At 33.7% G+C, this 25,375-nt stretch overlaps 1 protein-coding gene across 2 annotated transcripts in view; it reads left to right on the top strand.

The window, feature by feature from the left end:
- Positions 1 to 3,130: 3,130 nt before the first annotated feature.
- The window catches only part of IQSEC1_2 (IQ motif and S7 domain-containing protein 1), a 49,720-nt gene continuing 27,475 nt past the window's right edge, over positions 3,131 to 25,375 (top strand). Inside the window, exons 1-5 of one of the 2 annotated variants that reach the window (XM_051214273.1) lie at positions 3,131 to 4,973; positions 5,605 to 6,238; positions 7,957 to 8,111; positions 12,075 to 12,649; positions 14,783 to 14,953. In XM_051214273.1, the coding sequence (XP_051067425.1) occupies positions 4,545 to 4,973; positions 5,605 to 6,238; positions 7,957 to 8,111; positions 12,075 to 12,649; positions 14,783 to 14,953 (1,964 nt within the window). In that variant the 5' untranslated portion in view covers positions 3,131 to 4,544. The remainder of the gene's footprint in view (positions 4,974 to 5,604; positions 6,239 to 7,956; positions 8,112 to 12,074; positions 12,650 to 14,782; positions 14,954 to 25,375) is intronic. The other variant, XM_051214274.1, reaches the window with a different exon arrangement.

Raw genomic sequence — 25,375 nt, 5'->3', positions numbered from 1 at the left:
CGGACAAGGGCGCGTATCTAACCCACCTAGACGGTCTTCAGTCCAGATCTTAGTTTGGATCTAACAATACCGGTTATCAAGACGATGGAATAACAGAGCTAAGCCACTACGTATTTGTCAAACCATTGCACGCGCATATTTGCTTGATTTAGGACCATTCTGTATCACTCAGAATGAAACACAACTTCGCTTTGCAGAGGTTGGATACCTTGAACGTCAGTAATACCGGTGAGAAAATAGAGGAAACACTATCTGGTCTGGTGTTTCTGAATGTTCACAGTAATGCCATGCTGTACGATTCGTTTTAAAATAATGTCAAGATGCTGGAAATGCAATTCTCCGTCCGGACGTGTTGTCAACCCGTCATCTATATACGCATGCACGTAGTTGATTCCTCTTAATGAGTCATTGATGAATGTCTGACAAGTTTGTGCAGCATCCATTAAACCTAAAGGCACGCGCAAAATTCGTAGAATTCAAAGGGTGGGATAATAGCAGCTTAAGGCATGTTGTCTGCAGCTATAAGAATTTAGTTATATGCTTTAACCAAATTGGTTACCCGGAAAACAGTTGTACCTTTGAAGGCGGTTGTCAGGTCGTAGATGTGTGGCAAACAGTAACAATCCGGTTTGAATTTTGTATGAAGTCTCCGATAATCGCCGTTTGGAACCTAATTGTCACCGTCCTTTTAAAGTACTATGTGCAAAGGTGATGCCCATGGGCTAATGTATGGCCAGGAAAGTTTAAATTTTATTTTACGCTGTGAGTCGTTTTTGACCAACCTTGTCTTTATGAAGCTAGTCGATGACCTCTAGAAAGTACAGGTTAGCGATGCGATGAGTGACATTGGTGGTTACACATGGTGGTTTCGTTCGCGTCTCGTAAAGTTCAGAGTACTTATCGAGAGTCTGGAGAAAGTATGAACCGATCATATTTATAGTCGTGACTACCAGAAAAAGAAACTCCACGATTAGATAACTCTGTATTGACGTCTACTGACCTCCGTTCAATAGGGTCAATGAGTAGATTTGGGTCTTGCAGTATGTTTGCCAATTATTGGGACTGACACGTCTGCAACAACAAAAATCCGGTGAATGAGTTCGCCTAAACTTGTAATGTTCAACCTTTGATAGGTTTGTCTCTAGCTTGAATGTACTTTTTGTGCTAAAGTGTGTCAGTGGCAGTAAGTGAAATTATCTGGAAGGGAAAAGAACAAGTGAAACAATCAGTCGATCACTCAGTGAGCACCTAGAATGTACTTGTAATGGCAATGGGACCTAATCACACAATCCTCAAAGGTGAGCGCAAAACAACTGGGAAAACAGATATTCGACATTTAACGCGGAGAAAGGCCGAACGAAGGAGACAGCGGGAAGAATTAGTTCATATCACCGGATAGCATGGCTCGGCCTTGCAAGCATGGTCATTTCTGTGTAACGTACCTCCTTTATTCATATTGAATTTATTATTCTATCGCCATCCTAAATGTGTCCCCCGCCATATATTGGTGATTACGATGGGACGAGTCAGTGTAGACAATGCTGTGACTTACACGTGAGATCTCATAGATTAAGTAGTCAAATCATGGGAAATCTGCTTTTTTAGGATCAGTTCTGTTATTAGAGCAATACTAATAGAGAAGAACACCATAATTCTACATACTTACTTTTATAAACGAAAGCAAATGTCAACCTTCAGAAATGATACGAGAGTGGGATTTAAATAATATAATAACCGAAGCAACAAGTTGATAGTGCAAGGTTTGGAAGGTGTTACAAACCCACGTTAAGACAAACATGCATTTCACCGATCGTGGCGATAAGTTTGAAGACGGTCATTTCTGTCCTCATGAAGAACTCCTACTTCTGCTCTAGAGTCAACGAGATAGCGAACTTTCGTCGTCACGTCAGTGACGCATATCGGTCAACTATTTTCACCGGCTGCAGTTGTCGTTGACGCGTGCCAGCAAGAAAGTTTCCTCAAAGGTTTTATCGTGGTGGAAGATTTGAAGTTTTAGAGACTACATGGTTTTATTCCATTTCTAGAAGACTGGCCATGAGTGTTTCGATACCGACATTATTTAGAGCTAGCTCTCTCATGGTCTAAAGGTAGATCCATTTTGATGACAGGCTTCTTTGAGTAGTTGTAAGGCACCACGATTATGATGATCACTAAAGTACCGAAGAAGAGTGTTATGGAGATGTGTGATGTTATTTGTATCGCTTGAAGATTTTCTCTGACAGAATAAGCCTTGGTGCTGGTGTTCTGGTAATCTCCAGAATCGAGTTGATAGATACAGCCAGTTCGCCGACATAATTGTTCCGAAATGAGTTGAGAATCGCTAGCACCTGTTGGGGAGGCCTAGGTAAGGACGGTTATCTGAAAAGGCTCACATAGAAAGTTTGCGTTTGTAGCAACATTTCCATTTCTGAGGCGTGATGTAATTCGAAGTTGCTGAAGAGCTCTTCTAACATCTGTCGATCGGTCACGTTTCTCCGTTTGAGGATGGCCGATTCCAAGGTGTCATAGGGTTCAATAACATCAATGACGTACCTCCTTAAGTTACTCAGCAGTGCAATTACTACTGCAAGACTTCCCTAACCCATAAATTATCGATCTCGTAAGTGAACTTCTCTAACCCAAGAGAAAACGAATTTAGAATTATCGGTGGATGAGTAGATACGCCATGGTGGCTCCACAGTCCTCTCCGAGAGCCTTCGAAGTACGTCTCAGTGATTACTAAGCGTCCGGAATATACTAGTAAGAGAAAGTTAAACAAATGGGTATAAACACGTAAACTGCTAAAAATCATTTTGAAAACTGGACAAATCACCAAAAGATTAGTTATTTTATTAATAGAAAACTTTATCATTTTCTATCTTTTGGGTTTTTATTCCAATGAGAAACAAATAACAGCAGCGTCCCAGCAGTCTGGATCTTCTGGGAAAACATTAATCATAATTTAAAAATCTCCTCAGAATATTCGGCGAACATTGTAAACAAGCAGTTGAATAAGCTTTACTCGATTTTCGCATAAATCTTAAACTTTCAAATTACACTGAGACACTAATATAAAATAAGTTGCTCGGTTGGTATTCCGAATAATCAGACATTGAACATCAAAGTCAGAGCGTTCCGTTTCAATAATTTTTAAGTTGTCGCCCTATCTGGATTACTATGACTTTTTTCGGGATAATACATATGTATTACGCGTTTCCCTTCTAAACTCACTGTTTTCGTAGTTTTGCTTCGCAATCGAATGTCTGTTTTTTGAAACTTTGTCTTGAGAAAGGGAATTAATTTATTAATTTACGAAGGATGGTTTCACTTCATACAAACATAAGTCGAGACAGCCAATAACTATGAACCTAAAGGTTGACGATATGATCACTCTTCATCTTTTATTATTCAACACCATAAATACAACGACTTTTCAGTTGATATTCCTCTTAACAGATAAACCGTGTTCGCTAGAACATGACAGACTAGTTAATCCTCTAAAGAAATAACGCTTCATGGAAACGTAGAAAAAGGTCTAGAAGCTATTATCATAAAGTAAATAAGATAAATCAATTTATATGTGGACTAAAACAAATGCTTAACTATGGAAATAATCCACAATGGCAGTGATTTTATTATTATGATACTGGTTTATTAGGAAGTGCATAGTTTTTTTGCAGTTTTCATACTGATAATCTCCAGACTCACGTTGGTTTTTTGATTTAGTCGAGTCATGTAACAGGGTTCAGAAAAAGTGGCGAAAAGTTGGTTCATTCAGTCAGTCAAATGCAACTTAGGACGTGGTGCGCGTGTACATCAGTTCAAGTTGTCATACTGCATGAACACAGCGATATGAAATCGTCAAAAAAAATTTCAAAGTACTAAATTTCAAATGTAGGCCATGTGTTGATCGTCTCACTTATAGCTGGATATTACACTTATTTCACCAAGGGGCCACGGTGCGTTTAGCCGAAAAATTATTATTGGTTGTTATACGAATATGGTAAACTTTAATTTTCGATTTAAAATTTCCGGGATTGGATTAATCTCTAGTGACACATTTTGTGAAAAATGGTAATAATCGAAAAAAACTTGTGCCATATGCAAACAACTTTATCACCAGTTTATATGGCTTCTAATGGTACTGATTAACCTTGATAATTTGGATAAGGTTAAAAGCAACAATATCAGGGAAAGCTTAATTATTTACTAGCTGACTTATCATCTTCATAGCGATGGTATGCATGACAAAAGTTCATAAAAAGTTCGGGGACTTTCCGGAGCATTTCGTGATCATATTTGATATAGGATGATTTTCAGATGAACGACATAAAATTAAACCAATGTTCATCTCGGGATTTAGATATGCACTTATTATAGTACTATTCATATGATCTTTAATAGTAATAAGCCACCCTTATAAATTGTGTAGTCATTTCTGGTCTTTTTTAACATAGAGAATGTCTTTTGAATATTTAATATTTTTTCTGTTATAGATGTTTGTCATTAATTACCCATAGTCTTATTCAGAACATAAAGATGCTATGAATTCCACTTTACACTCTGCGGACTCCAGTGTTATCCAAACCAGTTTATTTGGTCAGTATAACAAGGCTGGGGATCCAACTAGCCTATGGTGTGATGAATCTTTGGAAAACCCAGACTCTATGTTGGATCAATGCAAATGCTACACAAGTACTCCAAGTTCTTTTTCTACTACTTCAGAGAGCACATCTTATTCGCGTGATCTTTATGTTACATCTAGACTACGAAGTCGGTCTGAAGAGAAAAACTGTAAATCGGAGCATCCCTTTTATCTATCTCATTCCGTAATCAATTATTTAAAATTGGACAAATTATCTAACAAAATGTGTCCTGGTTGTGTTCCTTGTTCTTCTGATGATAAACTACGATCAAGTATGTACTCCGAAGAAAAAGACGATTTGAATGTCACTCAAAAGGACTTCCAACAGGTAGGCATTAGATAGAATATAAATTGTCGATGATATTTTTCACACTTATCGTGCCTCACTTATATGCATCTGGCCGGATGTCTTAGTTTTAGCGTCCAGAAAATGTGATGTTCTCTAGACTTCAGGTAAAATATCAAACAAAAAGACGAGCCTTGCAGGAGTATTTTGTAACCGGACTTGGAATATTATATATATAGTCAGCAACTGGTTTCAACAGAATTGCTTCTTACATCTGCTTCCGTTTATAACTTTAAACAAGACAAAAACCATAAGATTGATGAGCTTAAATTAATTCATTGTCCTTCAAGATTTCTCATGAGATACAAACAGCATAAAATTACTTTAAGTAATGTTATTTGATACGAATGTTTTACATAATTTGGTTGGTGAATTAGGTATTTTAAACAAAACATTTTACGAAAAGAAGGGAAACGCACAGTTTAGTGATAAACAGTTACGACTACTGCGTCTTTGTATACTGAGAAAAAGCTAGTCATGAAAATTATTAGATGGGTTATGGTTACTAGTTACTATAATACAAAGTTTTGGTTCATCTTGTGAATGAATTGGCTTAAAAATTATAATTCACATCGTTGCAATGTTCCATAGTCTTTTCTTTTTACTCTTTAAGGGTAACAAATTCAAGCGCAAAGGAAACCAGTCGTTTAAATCAAGTTCGTCAGTCTGGTATAGCGATGATTCCGACTCAGTCCCTCCAGCGATGGCTCTCATAAATGTAAATCGACTTCATACCCAAACCTTGCATCCAGCTACATTAAATGAAAACAGAATAATTGCAACAAATAACATTTTATATGATTTCAACACTGAGTTTGATGTCTCTGGATCAAAAATATCAAAAACATTTTTGAACGCTTCAAGAAAATCTCTTCCAGCAATCCATCTTGATCGTGATTTAGAAGTAAGCGGCAGTAGCGGTACCAGTAGTCTTTCTTATACGGCTGTGATTGGTAACGAGGAGGAATATATTCAGCCGGATAAACGCTTAGAGCCATTCTCTGATGAATCTAACAAGCACCACTTAAATTCTCTGCATTTCGGGCAAATCGGTGCATCCGCGAGAGATTCTGGCTTAAGTTCACATTCAAGCAATTCTGTAAATTATTCCCCTAACTATCTTCTGCTCCCTCATAAAGGATTGGTTCCTGAGTGTAAAACTAGTCTCTCTTCGACACCTCCACCAGTTCCAAGTCACGCCCCTCAATCACAAACTATGATTGCACTTACACAAAGGAACGGAAATAGTAAGATATCTAATTTCGTTTAATAAAAAATGAAGTGGGTTTTACTTATTTTTTTCATCTTTCACAATATCTTTATAAGGAAAGATGGATAGAGGCTAGCAGTGGGATCCAGGGCGCTCGTTCCGTCCTATTTGAGACTCGTCAGCCGGATATACCTGCATCTCAGAGTTGATATTCACTCTGGGACTCAAACCCAGTACCGTTCACCTCAAACGCCATCGCTTTATCCACTTAGCTACTGAGTCCTAATAGCTACTTGCTTACTTGCTAGCCACTATCCATCTTTGCTTATAATGGTTGTGAATTAAGAAAATATCGAGGTAATAAGCATAGTATGTTCATATGCCAACAACAGACTGATCAATTTCAGTCCTAAACATCAATGGGAAGATTCAAGTAAACAATACCAAGTGAATATCATAATATCTTTGTTTGGAACGAACTCATTATAGTATATTCCGAGTATTTGCATCATATATGAAATGATTCTGAAGAGTTTTCGTCAACCGTTTGGGATATTTGAATAAATCAAACTCTGATTAGCTATTAAAAAACCATTAAACTTTCACGAATTGATTGATTGAGAATCAAGTAATCAGAAAAATGGCAGTAAATGAAGTTGGAAATAAGTGTTTGAATCATTTTGACAACTGCTGTATCATACCCATATTCATTTTTATTCCATTAAATGCTGCACAACAATGATATGGGTCTAATATCCATTAGCGATATAGTTCAGCAGTTTATCAGGGAAGTTAAGGTGGTAGAAAAACTCTATCCTTATCCCGTTGACTCATTTTAATAAGGGTGTGAATCACTCAAGCAACCTCAGAACTTCTGTATTACCATTCCCAATATTCTCTGAAGTAGTTTTTTCAAGACCTCGAGATATTTAGTTTGTTTTCCTGTATAGCATTTATGATTTTTAGTTAAATAAAGTACGCTGAAGAACTCTTACTTTTTATTACTTTAACTTAATCAAAAATCTCTTATAACTGTTAACATGAGCTGTACTGTATTGTCGATGTGTTGATAAGAAGCACAATGCTGTATTGGCTGATAGCAGGTTAAGAATTCCTATGATTTAGAAATTGTGTAAATACTTTTCGGCCTACGAAATGAAACCCTTTCATAGTTATATGTTACCACACGGAGCGGTGGCCTAGTGCTTACGGTATTCGTCATTCAGCCACTAAAATTCAGGTTTCAATCTTGTTCCACCTACTTGGGTTTGAGCAACCGAGTTATATCATTAGCCCTTACACTAAGAGTGCGGGTAATCCCCAAGTACTTAATAAGTTAATTAATTTGTTCATAACTTATTTCATTTTTGTTACCAATAGTCAGTTTTTTAGCATCTTATTTTTATACTGACTTAATACGTTTTCTTTGCTAAAGAGTTGCAATTCGTATTTACTCTTAGCTACAACTCACTAATGAATAGAGATGAAACATTTCCATAGTTCTCTAAATGTCATATGTTCTGTTGTACACTTAACCAATAATTTAAACATAACTGATCAAAGATAGAATAGGTAAGAAACGCGTAACTTCAGAACTGACTGATAACGACGTTAATGTTCAACTAACATCACACTTAATATTTTGAAATCACTAGTTGCATTATACCATTTTGCTCTCTGTTTGAAAATATCACCTTTTTAATACATGTTTTGTTTTGTATTAATTTTTTAATGAATAAATTTGTTACATTCAAGATATTTTAAATACAACCAATTTAGTACGTTGTGAAACTGACCTTACAAAGTGTACATGCTCCAAAAGTTCAAGCAGTAAAATGGTAGAAGGAAGAATTCGTGGAACAACTATCCGATTGCATTCATATACGGGAGAATCTAAAACTCTCTTAAAGGTAAGTACATAAACGTGATACACATTGTCTTTAACTGAGCATCAATCTATTTCATTACGGCTCTATATTATCCTCACATCAATTTACTGTAATTCTCTTACGGTACATTTGATAAGACTTGCCTTATGGTAATCAATAGATTGCTATTAGTAACAGGAGCAACAATAAAGTGTTGGTTTGCAAACCAACTATGCTCAGTTTTTTGTAGACATTCGATAAAATTTAGCTAACGATAGAAACAATCTTTGGATTAAAACAGTTGTTTTCCTCATACATTGAGTATATGTTCAGTGACCTCTAATTTATGAACATAGTGATAGTTAGGTCAATGTTTTCATACTTTACTCCCAGGATTTTTGTAACTTAGTCTAACGAGAAATTAGTCAATATCATTCTTGCTAAATATGCGTAGACTTTAATTTTAGGAATTGGTTACAGATTACTTGACATGTTTTTGATATTGAAATCTACGCTTAATAATATTTCTGATTAGGAAGTGTTATATCCGGTGAAGATTAAACTACAGGTAAATTCCAAGGACTATTCATGGACTAATATTCTATAAATATTCTTATTGTATAACTACTCAACAATTACACTATGGATATTTATATTCCTTTTATAATAAGCTTTATTTTGATCTATAATTTATTATTGTACGATTTACGGTCCTTAAGTTATGTTCAGTTTATTAACTACTGCCTCCCTCATTCACAGCCACTTTTTGGGCTTATTTGTGTACAATATTATTTCCTATTTTATGGTACGTTGCGGTTTGTCTGATTGATATATAAACCAAGTATGTCTGAAATAAATGATCTGGTCTGATCTGCTCTGATTCGGAAGCTGGTATTGTGTTCTGGACTCAAGTGGAAGGGCTCGTAGGACATAGGACCAATAAGGACGCTAAACTGCCCACACCGGTTGAACGTCATTGGTTGGCCTAGTGTGAAGATTCGTATAAGTCGTATTCGGATTGGTAGATAAGTCGTGTGATCGAAAAGTCAGACATCCAAGGTCATAACAATTGGCGACGGGGTGGAGAAAAGTTTTGAACCCTCAACTTCAAGGTCATAACAATTGGCGACGGGGATTTTGGCAAAAACAAAATAATTGGGAGACGCAAGGTCATAACAATTGGCGACGGGGATTTTGGCAACAAATAAATAATAATAATACAAGTGGTGACTCAGATTTTGGAAATAAATTAGCTGTATAATTGCCGGTGATTTCTGGAGCTAATATTATTGGCAAAAAAAAAAAAATGTCGATTTCTTTCGAAGAGTTGCGGTTAATATTACAGCACCAGCAGAAGATGTTGGCCTTCCAACAACAGCTATTTGAAACAGTTTTGGGCAGACTTTGCATTCAAGCAGAAAATAAGAAATCTATTCATGATGCAGATAATGGTGCAGTAATGGACATTTCAGAAGCATATCCTGCGGAGGATTCAAATCCTTTTATACCTGAATCAAAACGTAATATTGGTAACGTGTCCAGCTCAGAGCAAGAAAATATTGTGCTAAATGCACATGAAGTTGTGGAAATACCAGGTGATCAGGAGCCAGATCCTGTAGATGAAGCCCAGAGTCCAGAATTAAATGAAACGCTACTGGTTCTGTCCAGCTCTGAAAATAAACTCCAGCTAGAACAAAATTGTGGTCCACGTGCTATTAGTCGAGAAAGCTATGGTGACTCGTATTCAGAAAATAACTGGAGCAACACGATGAACCAAATTGTACCAGATGTTACTCAAAATCACCGGAAGACAGAATTTTATATTGAGTCAACCTATCCCATTTCTAATGACAGTGTGCCAGATATTGATTCTCAGAATAATGCATATGATTTTGATGAAACTTCTTATAACAATGAGGGAAATATGTCAGCTGAGTCGAATGATGGCCAAAAATCTAATTTAATTCTGTTAGACGTTGACTTTCTTAATGACTCGTTATCTGCTAACGAGATTCATAATGAATTTGAAAATAATGAACTCAGGTCAAAGGTCGTTCATCATCATCTAGTCATTTTTAGTGGCTTCTCCAGTCAATACGAGAAACATGGTTTAAATAAAGTCCTACTAGTTGTATTTTGGAGCCATAAGGACCCAACATTATTTCGAGGAGGAGGAGAATGTTGAGGAATTTAAAGTCACATATGATTCTTTTTTTTAATCAGAATCTAAAGTTGGAATTTTCAAAAAAAAAAAGGGGAGGTGTTATATCCGGTGAAGATTAAACTACAGGTAAATTCCAAGGACTATTCATGGACTAATATTCTATAAATATTCTTATTGTATAACTACTCAACAATTACACTATGGATATTTATATTCCTTTTATAATAAGCTTTATTTTGATCTATAATTTATTATTGTACGATTTACGGTCCTTAAGTTATGTTCAGTTTATTAACTACTGCCTCCCTCATTCACAGCCACTTTTTGGGCTTATTTGTGTACAATATTATTTCCTATTTTATGGTACGTTGCGGTTTGTCTGATTGATATATAAACCAAGTATGTCTGAAATAAATGATCTGGTCTGATCTGCTCTGATTCGGAAGCTGGTATTGTGTTCTGGACTCAAGTGGAAGGGCTCGTAGGACATAGGACCAATAAGGACGCTAAACTGCCCACACCGGTTGAACGTCATTGGTTGGCCTAGTGTGAAGATTCGTATAAGTCGTATTCGGATTGGTAGATAAGTCGTGTGATCGAAAAGTCAGACATCCAAGGTCATAACAATTGGCGACGGGGTGGAGAAAAGTTTTGAACCCTCAACTTCAAGGTCATAACAGGAAGAGAGTTCCAATCATTATTAGACCTGCGAAATCTTAATTTTCCATCATTGGTCTAGTATATTTGTATTCGATTTCAGACTAGATTATGATTTCATTTAGTCATTCAATCAGTCACATGTACATACAGTATACACATGCATCAGTTCATATTGCCATGAATAAATCAGTATAATAAGTTGAAATTATCACGATAAACTCTAGAGTAGTATAAATAGTAATATTAGTAGTATCTACAAAATATTCAAAACGAACATGATAAAAATTTATTGATAATAGTAACGGTAATTATTATACACTTTAAAAATAGTTACAAAATTCACACCTATTCCCAGGCATGATTAAATCAATACGAAAAAGAATGTAATGCCAAAAAACAAGGATACACTATTTGAAAAAGCGTGATTCATATTTTATTTCAATTGAACATTTGTCTCAAACATTTTAATCATGTAAAGCAGAAGGAATACATGATCATAGATGATAAAATTTTTGAGTACTGAGTTGTTATCAGAACTCCAGTAATAATTATCAGTTTTTTAAGTTCAGAGTTATCTTTAGTAAGTAGTGTAAGATTGACATAAGCGCATTAGGTAAATGGCATAATTACAATGTCATTTGCGTCTTGAAATTATAAATATTGTGTAGGATGCAGCGGTTAAGAACGAGTATTTTCTTGATAGGAGAGCAGACAAATCCTGTTTACATATGAATGATGTAGCGAAGACGGCTCTGTGCTTTGTTTTTCGTGATACTTATAATAATCTACAGCTAAAGAAGGAAAATAAAAACACAAAGAAAGGAAAAACAACAAAAATTAGTCAAGTTTTTCATCAAATATATGCTTGACTAATTCACAGAGTGTTCGATTCGACAGATTTAGTTGTACTCATAATATAAGCTTTTAATAAAATCGATGTATCATATGTAACTAAAAAAGGAAGTTTACTAAGTATACTCAATGAAAACGGTAATGAAGCACTTACAAATATTCCCATTCAACAGCTAATTTTAAATCATGCTCTAACTAATGATATCATTTTTTTCGAGGAAAACTGCATTGAACTTTAAAACCTATTTTCGATAACATAAATAAATGGGGATAAGTAAAACTAATAAGTAACCATTTTTATTATTATTTTCTTCCTTTAAATATTTTAGTCATATTTCCCAAGTGAAAATAAACAGATTAAACAAAATCCTAATTCATCTTTATCACCTATATGGAAACGTAAATCGAATACATTACAATCAATGATTAAGGATAAAATTCACCTCGTTGAAGAACAAAACTATTCAAAATCAATCCAAATAACTAAATCCAAAGAAGGTGGTTGTAGCAAAAGAGAAGAAAAAGATGATGATGAAGTAGGGAGAAAAGGAAAACATTTAATTAATAAAGATCAATATGAAAATACTACTACTACTACTACTACTACTACCAAGAATGATAATAATCATGACAGAGTACTAAATTCCTGTCTACTTTTAAATGATTCAATTAAACAACAAGATATTTGTACGGCCTGTACACTAAATTGGCAATTTTATTTATCCCAGCCTTGTTGTTATACATTTATAGATGATATGGTTAAATGTTATCATGATGTGAATAATTCTTGGTATTTTGTGAAACATGATTGTTTTCTAAATTCTATTATTCAGTTGTTTAAACCTGATAGTTGTTTCAATTGTCGTAAACATATTTATGCTGTAGGCGTAAATTTATTTAATAGGTAAGTTCATAAGAATAATAATTTGGTACAAACTCATTAACAAACTGTGTTCCAATAATTTTAATTTCAATCCAGATGGAAACAAAATTCTGAATTTGTCAATGATTGTAGAGACAAGAAACTTTTAATTTGGATGTGCAGTTGATTAGCATTCATTAGAATTCTGAACCTTCTGTTTCATTCGTCATACTGATATTATTAGTAGTAAGGATTGGAATTAGATGGCAGCTGATATCAAAGACTGAAATTTGATTAGTCTTTGTTGACTTATGCTTATGCTGTGCGAATTACCTCAGTAGAACCATTTTGTTACAAGTTTAACAGAATAGATAGATTTTGGTTTGAAGTAAAATCCAGGGCGCGCGTTTTTTTCCCTTTGTAACTCATCAGCTAGAACTACGTTCATCCCAATGTTGATATTCACACTGTAACTCTAACTCACGATCTTAAATTTCAGATACCTATACGTTATCCTCCTCATTGGATGTGCCTACACCAACAAAGATGTCAACATTAAAAGGCAGGTATATCTAACTAACGAGCCCTATATAGGACAAATCAGGCGTCTTAGACTTCCACTCTGGTCACAATTGATATGCTCTGTAAAACATCATATTACTATTTCAATTAATCGATAGTGCAGTTTTCTTCGTAAATGTTTTTTTCCAAAGGGATGAATAGATGCTTGATTGTGTTATTATTTATTTATTTATTTTAACACATAGATATTGGCACAAGGAGGCACCAAATATATATGCGCCACACAAATCTCATTCGATATGTGTGAGGGCTGTGATACTGCCCGGGTGCCCAAACCGAAGCAGGTGTTTTTCTTAGGGGGCCACTCCTCGAGCCTTCGACCTGAAAGCCTGATCCACAAGGCAGTGGGGCATCGTAAGGAGATGCAGTCCCATGGTAGCTGGTGACTAACAATAGGTTCATACGCCATTTGTTCCTTCAGGATACTGGAGCCCATGTGGACCATCAGTTTGGAATCCGGTTAAAGCGCCGGACATTCGCTTTTCGTCCTCTCATTTTTGTAAACAACACCCCCGCCACGAGAAGGCAGTGAGTAGGACTTACCTGGCAGAGGCTATATACGCGTGGTCATGTGAGGGCATTCCGAGAGGGAGAGAGAACTCTCCCCACTCTCGGCCGTACCAGGACATTCGGGGGCTTGATTGTGTATAAAAATCTAATTCATTAGTAATCTATCAAAACATCTGGTAAAGGGAATGGTTGGTGTAATTTACTTATATTGCATCCGTATGATAAGCCATCATACTTTTGAGATAATTTGTAAAAAATGTTCCATATCGTTTTCGTTACCATTACTGTCATAAACATGTCATTTAGCCTTATTAAAAAATAAGCTGTTTGAAATTTCCTCCAAAACGTAAATCTATTTTTCACTGACATATGATTATACGCCTCGTTTACAATAATATGCACTTGAGTTGCTGTGGACTTCTGTAATTCAAATAAAATTTAAAACAGCAGACATTACTTACCAAATAATGACTAACTCGTTTAACTCATTGAAGGTTGGTCATCTACTCTTAAGTATAACAATTTTAAAAATCAGTTATCTAATCATTAAAATCCAAACGATTTAAACTCGGTTTCCGTTTCATAGTTCTTTCATTAAATTATTTTTCGACTATTTGAGCCCTTCATCGGTTGATTACATCGGTGCTAAACTGTTTTACTGGTCTCTGATAAATATTTGACTACTCTAGAAGCCTTCTAGCGTAAGATTATAGTATATCTTCCACTCATATCTACGTAAGGCGTCGTGCCAAAGAGCATAGATTTTGTGTCTGCAAGGAAAGGTGTTAACTTTGATAGACGTATCGCTTATCGGTTTTTGTTATGGTCTCTTTCGACGTACATAATATGAACTCAGGCTATTTTGTTTTTTGGCTGACTTCAACATTGACTTTTCTGCAGTCTTGATCGTTAATCATTCATTTATACCTCTCAAATGTAGTTGTGTTAATGTTTGGTTGCAAACAATGAATTATTTAAGTCGTGAAATTATAATGTTTTTTGTTCTAAATTTAGAGAGTCTTTTCCAAACTGTTTCACAGATTAATTTCACGTTATATATATGCATGTTATTTCTTTCTGTAGAAATCCACTGAGAGGTCTAAAATATTTGGCAAGACATAATTTCTTAAACTTGTCTTCTAGTAAACAAATTTCCAAATTTATTCAAAATAATGCTGACTTATGTCGTTCGAAAATTGGAGCATTTCTTGGTCTACCTCCTACAGATGAGATCAACCCAACGGAAGTTACAATGTAAGTTCTTCAAATTTTGATGCCAAGTTTTTATTGTACTCAAACATTAAAAGAGCTAGTGGTTAAATAATTTAATCAAAAATTAGCACTTCATTAACAACTCTTATTTACCAATAAATTCTTGGTCAGTTTTATTCAAGAAAATTTAATTAGAATGACCTTGACTAGTCAGCTTATGTACTAGAAGTTAAAAACTAGTAAGGGAGAATGCATTTGTAGTGTTCTACTAAACACGGTATTTTGTCACTATTGAATATAATGGCTGTAGTGCAATTATCGCAACTTATAATTGGAGTGACATGGCTGGTACTGTACTGGTACTTACTATTTGACTTCCTTTAGATACTGAGCCTTAAAATCATGTCTTACTTTATTTCTCATGGATTCATTCTTTCTTCTCGATTCATAGAATCTATACTTTGTCTATTCTACTACTATTGACAGCGTTAATACTTACATCACTGTAACATTCTTCTCGATGCATTCATCCAACTATGCTGATATATGATTTCACGTTGCTTATGACTGACTGATTGATTAAATAGACGAACATTTCGTTATTACTATTAGCCTTTTGTTTTATTTTTTGAATGCCAAACAAGTGATCGGATTCGTATCCCTCATTAGTTGATACTTTTTGAAGTAAATTTGTAGAATTGGTTTTACAAGTCTCCTGAACTCCTGATAGTTTTATTGATTTTTGGTGTTAGATTGTAATCAGGTAGCTAAACTGTAGCTTAGGTAGACAGTGTTTCGACAAAACAAAACTAGATATAACTGATAGGTTTATTACGTAATTTCAATCAACTTAACTGAGTAATAAATAACCTATTTACCAGGCATTAACACAGATATGATCAATAGCTTATAGAACCTTTGGCAGTTGACACCTTTCGTCTTCGAGTAATTTGATAAAAATTCGTCCCAAATTTTAAAAACACTTCTGGATTCTTTTCAAATTATCTACTACGTGGATATGTGTCAGTTGATATATATATATATATATATATATATATATATATATATATATTCTGAAAATAATTATATAATAAGGACCAGCTTACTTGTATGATTAGAAAAGCAATAAAAATATTTTTTTAAAGTAAGTGAACACGGAATACAATGGACAGCTCAGAACCAATTAGACGATTTGGACTTCGCAGATGACCTAGCCCTCCTATCACGTACACATGAACAGATGCAGATGAAGACAGCCAGTGTAGCAGCAGTCTCTGCATCAGTAGGCCTCAGCATACACAAAGGGAAAACTAAGGTCCTCAAATTCAAAGCGGAAAACAGCAATCCAATCACACTTGATGGCGAAACTCTGGAAGATGTAGAGTCCTTCACATACCTGGGAAGCATCATCGATAAACAAGGAGGATCCGATGCAGACGTAAAGGCGAGGATCGGCAAAGCAAGGGTCGCATTCCTACAATTGAAGAACATATGGAACTCAAAACAACTTTCAACCAATATCAAAGTGAGAATCTTCAATACGAACGTCAAGGCAGTTCTACTGTATGGAGCTGAAACTTGGAGAACTACAACAACCACAATCAAGAAAGTACAAGTATTTATAAATAGCTGTCTTCGCAAGATACTCAACATCCATTGGCCGGATACCATCAGCAACAGCCTTCTGTGGGAGAGAACAAACCAACTTCCAGCTGAAGAAGAAATTAGGAAAAGACGATGGAAATGGATAGGACATACATTACGCAAATCGTCAAACTGCATCACGAGGCAAGCCCTAACTTGGAATCCTGAAGGGAAGCGGAAAAGAGGAAGGCCAAAGAACACATTGCGTCGGATAATAGAAGCAGATATGAAAAGGATGAATTACAACTGGAAGGAGCTAGAAAGGATTGCCCAGGACAGGGTTGGATGGAGAATGCTGGTGAGCGGCCTATGCTCCTTCACGAGGAGTAACAGGCGTAAGTAAGTAAGTAAGTAAGTGAACTGTAAATGAAATTTTATGATTAGTAAACTTTTAATTGTTATCATAGTATACACCGTAATAGTCATTAGTTTTATAAGTACGGGGTAGTTATCTTAGTTGGTAATGTAAGAATAATATATCTGTACTAAGAAACTGATAGATGTTGTATAGGACTTAGAATTTAATAATATGTATTTTCTTAAAGACAGGAGTATGTTTGTCAAGTTACATGTTAGTATGATCAAAATGTAGCTGGCAAATTTTTATACACCTCAGTTTAACAGATTATCCTTTTCTCAATCCATCCACTTGTATTGTTGTATCATGAAGTGATATTTAACACTTACACTTGTGATCCACTTGAAACTTTGTAGTTGAATAAACACCAAAATCATCCACCTGAGCTACAAATCTTCTCCACCATCTCAACATCTGTTAATATTTACGTCTTATTACCCTTCATATCCAAAAATAAGGTATTTATAGTATACTCAATATTGTTCAAGTATAATTTAACTTTTAAGTACTGACTTCAATATGTTATAGTTATTGACTGTAAGAAACGATGTGTTATAATGTTCATTTATCAGCATCTACTACCTTTGGCGTATAAATATTAAGCTAAACTTTACTGTGCAATCTAATAATGATTAATTAACGGCACTCAAAAAACATAATAACCGAAACTTCTGATTTATTATCAGTAATCTGTAAACAGCAATTACAGTTTCGATTAAATCGCAGTTATATTACTAAAACGGAAAGTATTAAATCAAACTATTCATCTGACCGTCTGATTTGGTTCATTGCTTCTATTAAGCTTTATAGATTACTCGAAATTATACGTCTAGAATTGTCTAGAATTTTGTTGGCAATATCATTTTGTAACTACCTTTTGAACGCCAATTTCAAATCTTCGAGTATAATTGGGAAAAATTATTAATATTTAATTCACATAAAACCTGGAACAAAAGATAGTATGAGCCACAGGAAAAATATTTGCATGTTAGCTGGGATAAATATTTGAGCCCTCGAACTGAAAAAAGTTATTTTCTTAAGGGCCATTTCCAGAGTCATCGACCTTGAGTTCTGATCTACAAGACAGTAGAGCAATGTTCGTGGATGCTGTCATGTGGTACCCGGTGATCGAGATGAATTCATGTGCCATTCGGTCTCTCAGGATTTCGGACATCATTCACACCATTAGTTTGAAATCAGAGCTTACCAACCTCGTCAAAGGGACTCCTCGTATCTATCAACCTGCTTTAAGTGCCAGGTTCTCATTTTTTTTCCTCTCATTTTTATATACAACTTGACACGTAAATACGTTGAATAGGACTTCCCTTGCAAAAGCAATGGGTATATCGCTATACAAAAGTATTTCGAGAAGGAAAGCGGAATCTCTTTACTCTTAGCCGTACCATGGCATTTGGAAGCTTATTCCATGTGTGTGCTCTTTTAATTAGTCGATTTAATCAACTATTGATTATTTTATCTGACAAGTATATGTGTGACCAGATCGTTCGAAATGCATAGCGCAAATACACCACATTTTTCATATAAACTCCGTCTTCTCATTGTTCTATCGAGATTATTTTATCATTTTCATCCTTAGGTTATTTAATTTTAATCACAAAATTCTCTACGCTTACTCCTCTTTGTTCTCTTTCTCATTTTCTAAAGCACAAAGTATCCTATTGACCTTTATGTATATATATATATATACTGTATAATGAATAGAAGGCTAGGGGTTGGTCGGACTACTAGTTGGGTTTTCTTTGTTGTTGAAAAGATAACGTTTAATGTTGGCGACTGATTCTCTTTTTGATTCCATCCTTTATTTACCTCTAAAATAATAGTAACGTTTAAGTCAGTTTAAACTGAGTTGAATGTGTTTATATATATATATATATATATATATATATATATATATATATATATATATATATAACAGAAACCATACAATTTTAAGGACACTACCGACCCAACTAATTAATTCTCATAGGTAAGAAAAACAAAGAGTAATACACTAATATCCATTGACTATCTTATTTTACCCCATTTTTATCATTTGTTTATTACTCATAGTGGAATTGTTACTTTTCAATATGTAGTGTTTATGTTGCATTGAATGATTTTGTTGTTTTTGATGGATGGGACATTTTTATCTCTATTTTTTTCTTTTCTAAGGGACTTCTTTAATTTTGAGCATCATGTAAGGTTGTTATACAATGAAAATGCGTAAATCCTGCATACCTTTTTCTAGAATTGTATTTAATGATTCCTTAATTGTTGTCTTTTAAATTGTCTTTCGTTTTCTGTAATTATGGGAGGAAAATCGCATTTAATCTCATCACTATTTTCATCTGAGGAATTTCAACAAACCCAAATATCAAAACATTTTTGTCTGTTAGTATATAAGGGATATTAGCTGAGTTCTTTGATTCTATTGCATTCACTTTAGGTTTGTTGGTCAATAAATGAAATAATGAATAATCTGAGAACAGCAAATGGTTTTTGAAGTGGTATTTATTCACATGTAATATAACCAGCTTTCACATAGGCAGTCTGTGTATGAAAAACCGTTTTAAAGGAACCGGAATATGCTAAATAATTTGATCATTACAAATTGACCAATGCGAATTAGTTCAGGTAATTTGACAATTGAAATTTTAATAAATAGTCAGTGTTATTATCTAGTCCCAAGACTAAATTTATACTGCTAGTGATTATTAGTGTTGTTATCGGGATGTAGATGGGATTAAGGCATGTTCCGTGCAGGATTGTGTTAGAGCACGTTGATTCAGTCAGCTGCAACTTAGAACCTGGCACATTTATGCATCAGTCCAAGTTTCCATACCTCATTAGCACAACACGATGCACAACAAATTCATAGAAATAGTTACTTCCATCGTAGTAAAAAAACATTTCATATTAGGATATGATGCAGGGAGAAAGAGTTAGTTCGTAGAAATAAAGATACAAAGTAATTTTAATCTCACAGTTTAGGGGAAAACAAAGAATGTGTACACTTACGCCATTGTGATCGATTTTAAGCCATGTCACCCCGAGTCTCCAACCATTGTTTAAGATAGTCGCACAGACCCCAATCAAGTAGTTTGCATCTACCAATATGGATGACTTTATGGACTGGGCATGCTGGTTGGCTATTTTTATCCAATCAGCGCTAATGGATACTTGAGGATGACTCTAGAATCTACTTATGTAAAAACTATAAACATACTAACGTTTCTCTTATTGTGATTTCTACTTTCATCCTACCATTTTATTTGGAATATAGTGACGTTCCTGTCCAATCGTGTTTGATTTGGGGACTTCTCAAGTGAATTAGTGTCTAAGAATACTAAGCAATAAGAGTAGATGGGTCATAGTAAGATAAATTATAACTAATGTCCAATGTTACTAGAATGTGATCACTTATTTTAATCATTAGTGTGTAGTGCTCTTCAGTACCGTGAATAAATATTTTAACAATTTCATTAGTGGGAATTTCTACTTGGTAAGTAGAATATCAAAGTGATTTTACTTGCATAATGTTAAAACTAATCTACCCTTAGAATAATCAATATTATTATATAGGACTTCTTAGCTTCTCAATAGTTGTACTTCAGTTACAAAATCCACAACCCGATTTTGTTGTTTCTCGTCATCAAACTGAATTTTCATAGAATAATTAGTTACATATTTACAGAGAATGTTTGTCAGTGTTTCCGGCGTATACAGTCTACCTACAGGACAAAATTTAAACAAGGATGTTTTTATGTATCGAAATAAATTGATTGGGCAGCAACAATTTTACGGTTAACATGATACACTTAAACCATTTATTCGGTATTTTTAATCCTAATTATTTCGTAAAAAACGCATAATTCTTATGCGATTTAATCGACAAGTTATTGCCCCACTTGAAATTAATTGATTTCATAAATGATGAATTTTCATTAGAACTTTATCAATATTATATGGAATTCAATTAGCATTTGTTTCTTTAAATTGTCTATAATATGAAAGTAATTTTCAATATAGGTTAGCATAACTGGAAGAGTTAGCGAAAAGTAAGCAACATCAAACAGCTATCTGATTTTGATTAGCTAGATTATCTGTGTCAATATATGTTAAAATTTCCTTATTCTCTTATTATTATTATTATTAAGAGAACACTTTTCTTCGTATTATTTCCATGATAGAAAGCCTTTTTAGAAATGAAATTCCTATCCATCTATAATCTGTAATATATTTAAAAGGTTTTATTTCCTAAGATGTCTTTTATTAAGAACACACTAGAAATAGGCAACAATAAATCACGAAAGTTGTCAACTGGGACTTTAAAGCTTTCATATTAGTTAAAAGAATATGTAAAGCCATGTTACTTGATATTTACATCATGAAAGTTTTTGTCCACACATTGTTTTATACGTAAGATTGACGTTAAACAGAAAATAAACAGACTAACATGACATTGATGAAAATCCTGATTCAAAGTCTTTTCCCATGGCTCCGTCAAAAACCACAAATAAAATTTATCTCAATTTCGAATGTAAAGTTAATTAATAGAAATAGCTTAGTAATAAACAAAACACAAAAAATTTACTATTAAACACAAACTATAATTTTAACTATTTTTTAAGGAATTGTTATTACTTGCGATCTTTTGTCCTACTGATACATAACGTAATAAAACTGCCAATTAAAGAACAGTGAGTTATCGACCGGACCAATGACTCATAAACTCGTACGAACAGCCTAGAGTCTTTATCGGTCCTTCTTCCTGTCTAGCCCAGTCAGTTAAGTCGAGAACACCAATCTCAGCCTCCGTGATATGAACCATGTATTTCAAACATACTGGGTTTATATAAAAACCAAACAGACCACATCGTACCATAAAACAGAAAACAACATTTGTACAAGATCTAGCCGGAAGTGGCTGTGAATGTGGGAGACTGTAGTTAATAGACTGGGCATAACTCAAGAACAGCAAATCGTATAACAATAGTCTATGAGTCAAAATAAGGCTCATAATAAGATGGACATGAATATGTATAGTTTAGTTACTTAACAATTATACGATAAAAATATACGCATAGTATTGGTCCATAAATAGTTTTCAAAAGTTACCATTCATAATTCTTGTCGGGATAGAATAGGAATTATGTACGTGTTGGTGAATTTATAGCGTTGTTGTTTCAGAATTTTTAATTCGTGTACAATTTCTAGCATTTTTTTTTCTATTCAATTAATGAGTGAATGCTGCATAACAGAATATAATTTTCAGTGAGGATCTCATTTCAAACCCTAACTTTCAATTTATTTGCTTTTTTTTCTTTCATCTGACGAGTTAATATACACTACAGTAGTATGTCCCCAGATAGCATATGTGAATAGCTTTATATGACTAAAATGATATCCTCAGTGTAAAAAAATACACTTTTATATACAACAATGACAATAAATGAACAAAGAAATGCTTTATATTGTACTTTAATTGAACGTTTAAAAAAGATAGTTATCCCCATATTTTTTCATCTTTGTTTGAACTAATATTTATTTCACATTTTAAATAAATACAACGTTCGACGTTTTACATTATTGGTTAACATATATTTTTTATGTATTATCCAAGTTCATTTCCACATATATGTAGAATTTCATAAGAAATATTTACAATTACATCCTTCTTCTAACCTTAAAAGATCATTGTTAAATAAAGTAAGAAATAATCAATATTTTCCGTCAATCAAACTGTTATCATGTTTTTCCTGGTATATACTAATCTTAATTTAACTAAACTAAACATGGGTTGATTTTATTCTTGAAGGAACAGTACAACAACTAGATGGTTTTATCATGGAACTTTCATTGTTCTTCTGAACAAAATCATTAACACAAACTTCAGGTAAAAGTAAATATATACATTTTCGAACAGAGGTAAATTGAAATTTGGGAAACATTTCTTAGTCTGTATGCAAAAAAATACTATTTTGGTTGCCAAAAATAATACCCAGATTCACTATGTTTACTGTCAATTAGTTGTTTAAAATGTGTTAACTAAGTAAATATTGTTTGACATATATGATTTATGAATAATTATTAATGATCTTATACAATAATTACATAATATCTGTTAACTAATAATTCATGTCTTACATCTAGGTTAAATGGATAAAATCCATAGTCAACTATATTTATTGCTTTTTTGTATGTTTTTCCTTCTAAAGATTTTTAAATGTATTTAGTTGGTATGAATTTCAATTTTACATAATTTTTCAGTGTTTCACAGTCGTTTAGGAATACTACTTTTTCCTCTCCTCGCTCTCCTTCCCCTTCATCCCCCCCCCGAAAAAAACAGAGTTGTATTTTTGAAAACTCACAAAAACATTTTAATCTTGTATTTGACACCACTAGTTTGGATAGAATATTTTCACCTTTTTGATAGATTAATATGTTAAATTTTTCTAGAATGATGCTTAGTTCAAAGAATCCGGTAACTTCCTTACTTTTATATTCCATTATGGTTAGTCAAAATCATCTTTCATCTTTGATAATGCTATTTGTAACAAACTTTTGAATTGAATTTTTATTTAATGTCATCAAGAATACGATTTAGGGTGACTTTTCATTTTTTAATGATAGGTTTTATCATGGCTGCTATTAGCTGGTAAAACCGCTAAAGAAATTAAATCCCACTGTATGCACAACTATACTCAACAGTGCGTGCCAAAACATCCATATGGAGTTGAATCCAGAATCATTGAATATACTACTGGCGATTAGGTTATAACTCCGATGTTTAGTTAATTCACGACATAACATGACCAGTGTTCAGTGTTTTCAGTAATAAGTTTTGCTTATCTCTTCGTCTTGTCTGTCAGTTATCACTCGCTTCGAAAAAAATTCATTGAGTCCCTTAGTTGCCTTGTATGCCAATAATGCAGGCAGTGAATATATTTGAATATAAAATATACATTCATACAGGATAACATCCCTTAAATTCATTCATATTTAATATTTATCTTATTAATTGTCATAATCGATCAAAATGGTATGAAGACGTTGACATATTAGTATTCGTTATCTAAATGTTGATTATATAGTATAGTATCTAATGTGATATTCATTTAACTTGTTCACTTTTGTTTTTAAATCTGATGTCAAAGATTACGGATGTCGGCTTGAGATTATTTTTTTACAAAGTAACTACAATAGAAAAGTTGGCAGAATATTGATATTGATAAATTGATTTTTATGATTTACTTCCATGAATCTCATCAATAGTTTGGTTACCATCAATTACCTTATTACTTGTTCATTCATATTTTTTTCAATTATTTCGTTACTTGGAACTCTATCACAAATGTAATCATGACATAAACGCTATCTTACTAACTGAATGCTTATTTCTTAATCCAACAACTCTTTCCACTACTGAATACGCCTATATTACTTCCTTAATAAGGAAAGCAAATAAAATGTACTAGGTAGATGGACACATTTGTATATTAAAATCTATGAATAAATAAGCTTTATATTTGTTTGTACATAGTGAACTCCATCTTCCAAAGACTGAAAGTAATGTTTAGACTCAAAATATGTGTTATAGTTCACATCATGAAGTAATATTAGCCAGATAACCATTGAAAATCAAGAAGCATTGGGCAGCTATTTTATTTTAGTACAGTGCTCTTTAGGAGTGAACATCCACAACCCGACGAGGGATCGAACCTAAGACATTAAGATCTTTCAGCGTGCTGCTCATCTCTAGGCCACTAATTTGGCGTTGAATGCGCACTACTGAGTCCCATACTAGATTAAAGTAGCTGTCGTATGTTTCCCCTTTTTAAATAGTTTTATATTTAGGATCAGTTCGTAAATTATACTATAATATTTAACCATCTGTGAAGCACCCTTACAGTAATGAAAAACAATGTGTTAAACAAGCTAAAAGCATACAAATAGATTGAGGGAACGTCAAGGGCTGAAAGACAAAGACATCAATGTTTTCTGTTAATGGAATATCAGGAAATTTAGATTTTCATATTACAGTTTTCAATCTAACTGTAACCAATGGTTGGAGACCTTAAAAGATATTTCTCATAAAGTGATCATTTTTCCGATCCACCCTCTCTTTACCCTTTACTCTTTCCTAAATTATAAGTTTTAGTATTATTCCATATTTTTTTCTGAATTCATTCTTTCTCTTAAAGCGTCTTATTACCAACATTCACATGCTTTACATTTTGTTAATTTTCTCTTCTATTGTATTGATATTAGCTGTGATAACTTAAACTACTGTACATTTGTCCCGTGTCCCATACTATTTATATGGCTGACTGACTGATTGATTGGGACTTTAGAGTTAGCTAAAAAACATTTAATTTGTTAGAAGTTTATACTACATAACCATTTCAAACACTGATGTTTCTCTTAACTACAATTTTATTGATACGAGAGAATTTTATGCA

Source organism: Schistosoma haematobium, chromosome 2 (genome assembly GCF_000699445.3).
Source record: "Schistosoma haematobium chromosome 2, whole genome shotgun sequence".
Taxonomy (NCBI): domain Eukaryota; kingdom Metazoa; phylum Platyhelminthes; class Trematoda; order Strigeidida; family Schistosomatidae; genus Schistosoma; species Schistosoma haematobium.
This window is presented reverse-complemented; position numbering and strand designations above follow the sequence as displayed.